Source organism: Pygoscelis adeliae, unplaced genomic scaffold, assembly GCF_000699105.1.
Source record: "Pygoscelis adeliae isolate BGI_AS28 unplaced genomic scaffold, ASM69910v1 Scaffold108, whole genome shotgun sequence".
Taxonomy (NCBI): domain Eukaryota; kingdom Metazoa; phylum Chordata; class Aves; order Sphenisciformes; family Spheniscidae; genus Pygoscelis; species Pygoscelis adeliae.
The window spans coordinates 6,811,300-6,822,182 of record NW_008825498.1 but is presented as its reverse complement, the minus strand read 5'-3'; the positions used below and the strand labels follow the sequence as shown (position 1 = coordinate 6,822,182).

The 10,883-nt window shown below is 40.8% G+C and overlaps 1 protein-coding gene across 1 annotated transcript; it reads right to left on the bottom strand.

The window, feature by feature from the left end:
- Positions 1-2,176: 2,176 nt before the first annotated feature.
- AQP4 (aquaporin 4) lies at positions 2,177-9,957 on the bottom strand. Its single transcript, XM_009331436.1, has 4 exons — positions 9,455-9,957; positions 8,363-8,527; positions 7,912-7,992; positions 2,177-5,276 (listed from the first exon to the last, which is right to left on the bottom strand). The coding sequence occupies exons 1-4, from the start codon at positions 9,833-9,835 to the stop codon at positions 4,998-5,000; spliced, it is 906 nt and encodes a 301-aa protein (XP_009329711.1). The 5' UTR covers positions 9,836-9,957; the 3' UTR covers positions 2,177-4,997.
- Between the last annotated feature and the right edge of the window lie 926 nt (positions 9,958-10,883).

Below are 10,883 nucleotides of genomic sequence, written 5' to 3'. Positions count from 1 at the left end.
CTATCTCAGAAGATGGGTTTTCATATTAATCATTTTCAGGATCCTAATCTCCTCCATGAATGGCATACGTGTCTTAGGAGCTAAAATTCACGTTCCAAACAAGAAGCCAGACAACCAGAAATGTAATTGCTACAGGACGTGATTTCCATTGCTGAAGTTCCTCATGGGAGCTTGGTCTCACAAGCCGTGCTTTAGCAAAAGGTCTTTGAAGTGCCAGTGTCATTGTTGTCACTTTTGCAAAACCTTAGCTCTCCACTAGTCCTATGAGGTTTAAAACCATCTAGCAAAATCGGTGATGTACATATACCAGCATAACTTCTGCTGTAATTGGTTTAGCTTGTTTCCATACAGATACTAAATTTCTTTCACAATCACTTCTCTTCACTGACGAATATTTTTCCACAGTAGATCATTCATTCTCAGCTGCACACACTTCCAGACTCCTCTCAGACATGTTCTATTGGCTGGATTGGGTTTTTTCCTTATATTTCAGCCCTGAGCTTTAGGATCATTAAACACTTCCAGTGACCACATGATGCCTTTTTTTTTTTTAACAGATAGTTTATTTGCAACAGTAATGTGAGATATAGCAGAATACAAGTGGGAACCAGATAATCATGTATTATTTTATAGTGTATATTTCAGTAGATTATTCCAAATGTTACATATGGAAATTTTAAGTCCTATAACATTAGTTCTGATATCATGGTGACTAAACATTTCAACAATAAGCAGTCTTGTGGAAAAATTCACGTACATAGTTTGCTTTACCTCATTTGTCCTAAATTACAGACTGCATCAGTATGATTTAGATCATGTAAGCGAGTAACAAATAGTTCAGTCTATATTTGCATCTTGTCTATTCAGCAAGTCCTTGAGAAACTCAGATACACACAGGCTGATTTGAGATACAAAAAATTATGCATGATGTTTTAATCTCTCACCTTGGAAAGAGACGTTCACAATGTAAATTCTCACATATTTTATTTACATTAAAAATATTGGATGGTGTGTAATATCCTGAATGTGTTACACAGACTGCAGATAAAATGTTGCAGAGCACAGCAGCAATTGCTTTGCCACCAAGCACTAGAAAGGTGGAAATTTGAAGGCCATCTAGCTTTTAAAGCAGATACTGTGGCAATTATTAATAATCAGAAATAAAACACATTTTGAAAAGCTCATACGCAAATACATGTGACAAGCCTAAACACTGCATGAGATGAGTCTCGCTCCTGCTTATACTGAATGAATAAAAGATACACAGCTCCCAAATACTTCAACAGGAGAAGGGTTATGATGACAACTCAAATGGTGCAGAGTTTCTTTTTTTCTTTTTTCCCTGAGAACAGTTAGAATTTGGCTGATAAACTCCTCAGAGTTCATGCAACCCAAAACGTATTTGTGTGTCTCAGGGTAACCACCCTTAGCTTCCATCCTTTCTTTTCTGAAATCCGGTGATTAAATATTTTGAATGTGTTTGTTAAAGTGCAAATATAATGTTGGAAACAATCGTGCCATCAGGGAGGAGTGAGACTCATTCATGCTTTTTTTAGGACCCCAGAATGACGACATGCCTGGCAGACTTCCTGCCATATCCATCCACCATCATAAACAAAAGACCTTTACTGTTTCCCACCCCAACCAATAAATACTTTAAGAGGACACCACATGATGTTATGAGGTGCAATTTAAGAGCTGAAGGCCTTTAGAACATAAATCTCAAACAGTATTAAAGTACGTATTTTAAAATCATATTAAGGCAGAAGTATTTCCGATCCATAAAAAGGTCACGCTAGTCTATTATTTAACCAAATGTGACTATTGTAGAGTGATGATACCACTGCAAAACAACTTAAAGAAGCACACATCCCTGCAGGTCAAAGCTAAATCAGGTCCTAAGGGATGCTGAAGAGTGACGTTCCCTTACATGGATGGTGATCTCTTGTAGTGGGGCAGAACTGGCTGTGATGACAGCCACTCCTCAGGATTTACTTTAGGGTGGGTCATAAACCTCAAGTCGACCACACCTCCTTCCAGAATTAAGTATCTTGCTGAAAGACTCTGATTTTGGAAGAAACACAGTGAAGTGCAAGACAGAAGCCATCAGGCCCCAAAAAAGCTCAGGAACATTTCCACTGTAGTCAATGACAAACTCTTCCATGAGTCTCGTTCTGTGGGAGCAGGAGTAGACCTACCATATCTTGCTTTCCTACTAATGTCCAATGGCATGGCAACATCCTTTACTGTCTAGTGGTCTCTTTATTTTAGCTTCCCTTCTTTCCCCTAATCTTTTCAGGAGCCTCTTATCTCTGATACTCTCTTTGAGCGAGGAGTTCTCCTAGGACTGGTTCTGAGCGTTTGCCACAATTCATTAATAGAAAGCGTTTCAAGGAAAAAAATCCTCCTAACTGAGGTGGCTGGGGCTGTGCTTGTGTTATGCTCACCTCAGCAGCAGAATCAGGCTGGCTGAGGAAAATCAAGCCATTTGTGTGAAGGACCCTTAAGCATAAAACAAATCACAGCCCCTGATTTAAATAACACAGTACCGTGCAAAATTCACAAATTAAGAGCTTCTACGGAGTGTCTTATACAAACCTTTGCTTAAAAATCCACCAGTGGTATGTGTATTACTCTTTACTTCACCTGTTTAAGCCATGCAAAAGGTTTAATCAAAGTCTCCCTTTAACAAATACAGCATTTGAAGGAAAAAAAAAAAAAGCCAGAACAAATGCTAGACAAAAACACCCCCACAAGTTTTTATCTTTCTCACTGAATCTATTTAGCATGGTAGTTACCCATCTGAGCAGAGGTATGCAGGGGTCTAAACACCACAGCTGTGTTGCCGTTCCTCAGGAGACTTAGTCCTTGCTGTGGGAAGGAGCTCTTATCTGCGATTTGATATTGTCCCTGTCCACGCTCATGCCCCTGAACCATGATGCTGTCACTGTGTCGGGGCACAGCTAAGGACAAGTATCAGCTGTTTTACCAGACTCCACAGGCAGCTGCTGCTGTGATGCTGCAACAGGTATGTGACGGGGAGTGTGTCTGGCGAGAGGGCTCACGCGTCGGGAGCGGGGCTGTCGCCAGGTCACCCAAGGAAGCCCTGTCCTGCGCCCACGCATGCTACATGCTGTGCCTGGGTGGAATAAGGGAGAGATCACGGCCCAGCTGCAAACGCATGAAGGAGTCATGAATCTCATGCTCAACGCAGGGAGTTTGCGCCACACTAACAGGTTTTAAGACAAGAAAAGTGTTAAACTAGGAAAATGAGTATGGCAGGACATGCTGGGACTACACAGTGCCGCAGGTTGGGATAGTAGAATTGCCCTTGGACCATTGTGCACAGATTTGAGGGTAGCAGTGGTTTATTATCTCATTAGAAACATCTAATTCCCTGTAATAAAGATTGCATGTAGAGTATGTCAAAGAACAGACAAGGCTATTACAGCCCACAGTCAGGACTAATGCTTTTTTTTGCCTCTCATTGCTAAATAGGCAGGAGTAGCTTTTCAATTTCAAAATAAAAAACTATATAATTACAGTAATACTACCATGCTCCTGACTGCTCTGCAGCTGCATATTGTAAAACTCAAAGCCACTGATCAGAAACAAAAGCAGTAAGTCAGTAACAGCTTTTCAGAAATGTTCTGCTGGGGTGATTATATCTGTCAAAATACTTCTATAAAGGAAAGACTGACTACTGAACATATTTCCTGTCCCTTTCCCCCTAAAAAACCCCGCAAGTGCTTGTGTCTTTTCCTAACAACAGATAAAGAAACCTTTGCCAGAGGTGTAATTAAGACTGTATGAACACTGGAACAAGCATGGATCCTGTTCAAATAGTTAGGCATCAGTTACAATAAAAAGCCAGAAGCAGTCGTATTTTTATCATCCATTATAAAAAAATATTTCCCAATCAGTGTTTCAATACAGTTAAAAGTTAAAAACCCTCTACATTACTAGTAAATTAAAAAACCCATATCTCCAACCATCTTGTAAGAAGTAGGTAAGTAATTTAAACCTTTAGTTTACATAAATTAGCACAGAAATGTATATTTGAACAAGTGCACTGAAAACAGATATGCCTTCTTTTCTTCTGGTATCTCTTATTTGAGTTATTAAGTAACAGGAAAGCCTTTATATTCTTTGCATAACCTTGAGAGTCTGCTAACACTAAATGGTCAATAAGTCAAACCCCAGGAGAATGTTTCACCAGATAGACAATGACAAGAGGGAGCATGAAGTACAGTCAAATGCTTCGCTGCCTTATTACAGTAGACTTCAACATTCAATTTCAGCGTATTTACTCTCAGGAAGGGATGAAGGTAATATATTTATACTGCAAATCACATGAATGAAATTTGATGGGTTGATAGATTTTTTTTTTTTTAAACCTATTAAAGTATCATTTTTTCCGAGGTAGTTTGCAAGGCAATAGTGATGTACACGAGTGGAAACAATACTCCTTTGCTTGACTGTGGATAAAACTCTTAAACACTGTTGGTGCTGTCCCTGAACCTCATGGAGAATGCTTAATGGATAAGATGTTCTAATCGGAGCTGACAACAGCCAATTAAGTGTCAGAAGAACAATCTGATAAGTAGGTCTTCATGTCTATAGGCATTTCCTGATACGTCTTAACTGTCAATCTGAATGTTAAACATCTCTATCTCATTATTGACTGATTTATTAAAGGGGAATGCTTTCATCTCTTTTTTTGTCTTTGGGGTTGCTTCAGAAAGAAGGAAAGGAAAATACTAGGAACAACTCTTAAGTTGGAATAATAGATGCGGAATCCTAATTATAGCAAAGTCCTAATGTTCCAACTGAGCAGGTGTATGGTTTGGTGACACCACTACCATGCAGCTGCCCACACCATACCTTTTAATAAGTGGTAGATGCTCAGTCTAGAGGAGATCTGTTTCTTTAATAGGTGGAAGGACATCTGTGGACGTGCTAGCAGGCTGCTCTCTGCTTTCAGTGCTTCTTGCTAGTCATACGGAAGACAACACCTCGCTGGATGGATCTCTTCCCTTCTTGTCCTCACCCCTGTCGATATCAATCACATGAACTATGCCAGGCTTCAGGATCAGGTCATCAGTCTCTACGTGGCTCCTGTTATCATCCACCTCGATGTACTTCCCTTTGGATGGCTGGGTAGCCTTACTGAAGACATCTTTAAAACGGCGCTTGAGTTCAACATCCGGGCAATAGACATACTCATACAGAGCACCAGCAAGGACTGCTCCTATTATTGGTCCCACCCAATATACCTGCAAAAAGAGGTGGAAAAAAGACAGGCATTAAGCTCTAGAGCAAACGAAGAACCCAGGGTCTCAGAGAAAAGTATGTCACTACAGACTTCACCCAGAAAAGTTTCTGCAAAATGCCCTGGCCCAATTGTTAAAACCAACTCTCCAGAAATGCAGAGTCACATAGCTCCCTGGCTTTCATGGACCGGGATGGAATTTGCCATCGTACCAGTTTATGAGGCAGAGAAATGTAACTACCACAGGTTTCATAGACGGTGACCTGGAGCTCAGCAATTAAGTGACTGCTCTAAAAATCACAGATGAAGTTGGTCAAAACACAGTCTCTTAGGCAGTTAATGGCATTAGTCCTAGGTCAATTTTTTTTTTCTTTCTGCCTCCTCCCAGCCTCTCTCTCTCACATATATTTCACCCCCTTCGGAAATGCTCCCTAGTCACCTTGAATCCAGTCATCTAAACCATCTTGCATCGGTGGGTGTGGCTCTTCCCTAAAAACTCCTCTCATGCCAGCGTTTAGGGAATCACCAGGCAGTGGACCCCACAGAGCAGAGGAGAAGAGGGACCTATGCTGACATGTCAGTGAGGTGCAGTTACCTCATGTAACCTACCTGATGCCTGAAAAAGATTTCAGTTTACATGTCTGGTTACCAATGTTTTGGGGAAGACCAGCTGAGCAGCAGTGAACCTATGGACACCTCCCATGGACAGACACGCAGGCATCCTCTCTGGCTGCCCTCCCTTCTCCTGTTAATAGAAAGCAGCTTTTTTCCTCTCTTTATGGGAGATTTAACCTTTTTTTTTTTTTTTAAACTTTGTCCAGTGAGACAAAAGTACAGGTTCTTCATCATCCTTATTTGGATCAACCATAGCTATAACATTTCTTGAGACAAAAAAGGCCACAGATCCTGGTGGAGTCATGTATGACTTGTCAAATAAAGCTCTGTAATCACAACATACAGTTGCTCTGGCATAGCTTTGCTTTTAAACTAGCAGGGGTAAGATGATTGAGAAGCAGTTTTGCCAAAGAAATAGTTTTGTCAAGTTTTATTGATCCATCTCTTTCCAAGAGGCCTCCTCTAAATTTTCATCGCTCATTGCCAGCTGTAGACAACATATATGGACTGTTTGCAAGATGACACACAAAACAAACACCAATGTAGAAAACTCTTTTTTTTTTTTCTGCATTTTCACCCAAAGCGACAATGAATTTTTAAGGAAACAAAACCCTTCCTAGTGCATATGCAAACAGTTCTACTTCAGTATTTCAGACTCACATTTCCAAAATAATCCAAATTCGGCTTCTGATCCCGCAGAATCCAACAGGCAGGCAGCTACCTGATTATCTAATTTGAATAAGCAAATACAACCAACGTGCACAACTTTGTAGGGTACCTATCTATTTCAGCATGACATGCAGCAGTTCTGTAACATTAGTAGGTGCAGAAGCCCACGGGCTTCTGTCAATAGCATGCCAATGTCATTGCTCCGGAGGAGGAGAAAAGGCCATCTTTCCAAGGGACCCGGACAGTAGCTAAGCTTCTCCTACAAGTTTCTCCATGGTACATTTGTTTATTGTTTATAGCTTTAGTTATAAATTACAGGATCCCTCAGAGTATGGATAATTAATCTTGTGAAAAACTACAGCAGTTTTTTGTACGAACAAGCCATTCACTGATAACTGGGTAAATCTGCCTCAATAGGATAACTCTTGGGAACAAAGTTACACAATCGTGTTTGCAGAATTGGAGCCTTAGGGCCTGAAGACAATGCTATTTCTGTTATTAGCTGCAGTGGGAGCGATGTGGGCTTCATACTTTAAAAAAAAATCAGGAAAATCCTTATATGCACTGTAACACGCAGTTCTTACAGTTAAGCATTAAAAGTGTCCCTAGAAGTGCTTTCCTATCTTTAATTAGGTGAGGCTGAGCTGCAATCCATCTCTCCATTATAAAATGTGAATTGGTTTTTAATAAGTTTAATAGTGGGGTGCTATAGAAAATGACTGCATCATTCACAATCTGTTTATCCAATTGTTTCCTGTGCAAATACTGCTAGGGTATGACACTTTCAAATTGAAGCAGGTAACATCTGGTCTGGTCTGCAAAGACCAGACTGCAACCCCTTCATCTGTCACTGCGGGCATTTGCCGAGGCAGGTTCTCCCCAGGAACCAGACCACAGAGGGTCCCTGCTCTCATGTTATATATGTCTGCCCCAGTTTGCTGCAGAACCAGGTGAAATGTGAAGGCGACAGAATTACTTCCATAACTTCTCACCAGTGTGACCGGGGGGTTTGCAATCTGCCTCGGAGGATTTTTCTTTCTAGCAGTTCAATTCTTTCAGTCTCGCTAGATCCCTTTTTTTGTTTTGAACTTTTTATATGATTTCCTTTCTACCCCAGCTACTACCTCCATAAAACGGTCCCTGAATAAAGATGCTATTCCAACGCGTTGCATACTGCACCACAGTCCTAGACGAGGAGCATAATTATACCAAAGCTTGTGGCAGGTCAGCGCCTGTCTTCCCCGGTGATGGTCTCTATGTGACGTACTGGGATAGATAACTAAAAGCAAATGATGTTTGAAAAATTCTGACAGCTGTTTGTCGCTATGGTGAAGGAAGCATGAAAGCAGAGTTACCCATTGGTTTTCCCATCTCCCCATGATCACAGCAGGTCCAAACGATCGAGCAGGGTTCATACTGGCACCGGTGTAATTGATCTAAAGCAGAGACAAAATGTTACCTGTCACTAAAGTCTTGAAGGTCATTATTCAATTTCTACTAGTCCTTGTACACCAGGGACACCCTGGTTTTGTATGGCTTTTGATCTTGACAGCTGGTATTGTCACTCTCCCAAGTCTTATCACAAAATTAACAAAGTCATCGCATAAACAGGCAGAAAAGCTCTGGTGCAACACCCTACCCAAGGGGACCCTCCTGCTACTCCAAAGGGTTTTGGCGTGGATCCATAAAGTATATAGCAGCTATATAGCTATAGCAGCTATAAAGGCCACAGAAGTTTCCATTTACTTCTGAAGTAGTCATAAAGGGACAAGGGGTCTATTTTTTAAAAAGAAGCCATTAACTTACAGCAAATAAATGTCCAATTGCAACAGAAAATCCAATGGCTAAAGCTACTGAACCAGTGACATCACTTCGTTTTGAATCACAGCTGGCAAAAATAGTAAAAACCAGCTGGAATGTAATTATCAACTCCACCAGGAGTCCATGGCCAGCGGAAAGATCCCCATGCACCTGGAAGAAGGGAAAGAAACACTGGAGATAAGCAAAGGTGATTTTATAAATCAGAAAGCCACTGCATACATTAATTGTATTTCAGTGAAAGGTATTTCTAAATGGTACACAGTCAAAGACAACAATGAACTTTTAGAAGTACAAATTCCCCTCACACACACTTTTCTCCCCTTTTAATTAAAATTTTTTAATTTTATTTTATTTTGAGAGCCTTGGAAAATTACTGCTGGACTGAGAACAGAAGGCTTAACAGTAACACCCAACAAGAATTTCAATGTTAGACTGCAGAAGTATAGTTATTTTTACACAGGGATTTGCAAATGCTGCACTTCCCCTTCACCAATTTTTTTCTTGGGAGCACTGTAATTTACTATTCAATTATAAATTCATTAATTAGCCCTGACTTAATTAATTTAAATTTCAATTAAAAATTAAGCAGTGTATGGCTCAAGTGCATTTTTAATAAGTCCTGCAACAGGGCTAACTGATGGCATTCTATTCTATTCCTTATTAGTTTAGCACAAAGCTGAAATCTAAGCCACAATCTATTTCAAAAGTATGTCAGTTTAAATTGATGGTTTTTCAATCCCCATCATAATGGCATAGAATTAATTTCCCCCTCCCCAGCCCATATGAAAATGGCATTTCATGCATATATTATTCAAATTTTGTATGTAAATTAACATACCTGCTGTCATCAGATTTGGGGAAGTTCTAGGAAAGAGAAGTTCTATAAAAAGAACAGCTATAGGTATTACGCTGCATAAACCCATCCTAAGGAGAGCTTTAAGCCCTGTCTAGATGTTGTAAATAAACCAGCAAGCTCTTAAAATCTCTACCTGAGCTCTCTTTATTCTGCGTGACACTGATTGTATTTTCTTAGGCTCTAAGCTAGTCTAGTGCAAGAGCCGGAGGAGAAGTGATTACCGCAGTGACTCCCAGGCCTCCTACCACGCTTGGTGGTGTGACAAGGTAAAGGATGCCTGCACCCACGATGGCTCCCAGGCACTGGGCAAGAATGTAGAAGACGGACTTGGCGAGGCTGATCTTCCTCGTGCAGACCATTGCCACGGTCACAGCAGGGTTAATGTGGCCTCCGCTGATGTGTCCAAAGCACTGCACCATGGTTGCAATGCTGAGTCCAAAGCAGAGGGAGATAAGGACCATGTCTACAGGAAGGGGCTTCTCTGCTCCACCCCAGTTGATCGTGGAGCCGAGGCTGAGGAGGACAAAAATGAGCATGGCCAAAAATTCTGCCGAAACGGCTTTCCAGAAGGGCTGAGTCCAGACTCCTTTAAACGCCACCATGATGCTCTCACACTTACACAGACGTCCACACTTACTGAAAAGGGAAACAGAGCTTCATCAGAAGTCACCAAGAAAGCCTTATGCTCTCCTGTTAGGGGATTGCTATCCAGAAGACTTTGGAGAGAAGGCAGCAATGCTGAGTATCCTTGGGCTGAGACAACCACAGACTGCACTCTCAGAGCAGACTGCCCTTAAAACATGACCAGTGTTCGAGTGTCTGCAGGACACAGGGTAATTAATCACCCCTTGCAATAAGTCTGTCTGTATAGCTTCAGTTCACAAAAAGCAACCTCTGTATCTTTTGAAATAAGTGAGTATGAAAATAAGTGTATTCTTCTACACTAGCTGACCTCTGCCTGACTTAGAGTCTGTACAGCCCTACCACTTTCAGTGACCTGTTAACCATCATGCTCACTAAATCTGTGGGTATCCTCTTTTTCTAAGCAAATCTGTACTTTTCACAAAGCAGGTATGATAATTCAATAAAAGGCAGTATCTTAGTCAAACCCTAATGGTTTTGGTAACAGTGTAGTGTTGGGAGGTTGCCCTGGGAGCTATAAGAGAAAGTCTATTTGTTTGAACACTCACACAGACCAATATTTCAATTTATATTTATGCAAAGAGCAGTTTCTATTTATGCAAAGAGCAGAGGTAGGGTAAAAATTGTATTCAGCCAGGAGAATAGATGCAATCCTAAATTCTGACCTTTACATCAATCATGCAATCAATGAAGTGCTTTCTTTTGGGGTAAGGGTGCCGAGTAAGCTGTGGAATAGAGTACTATTTTCTGTATGTGTAGCGTGTAGAACTCTGTGTGGCAAAGGAATAAGTGTCTTGATTTTCCTCTCTGTCTGGAGATGCTCTTTATTAGTCTACACTGCCTTCCCGATGAGTTACAATTTTGCTAGATGTTCAGATACCTATGAAAGTGGGTCACTAAAGAAAAGTTATTTGTGGTATTAATAAATTAGGAGAATAAGCCAAAAGGGGAAGCATTTTAATGAGTTTCTAAGGAATGCTAACAAGATTCTTCTCTAAAAACAAAAGC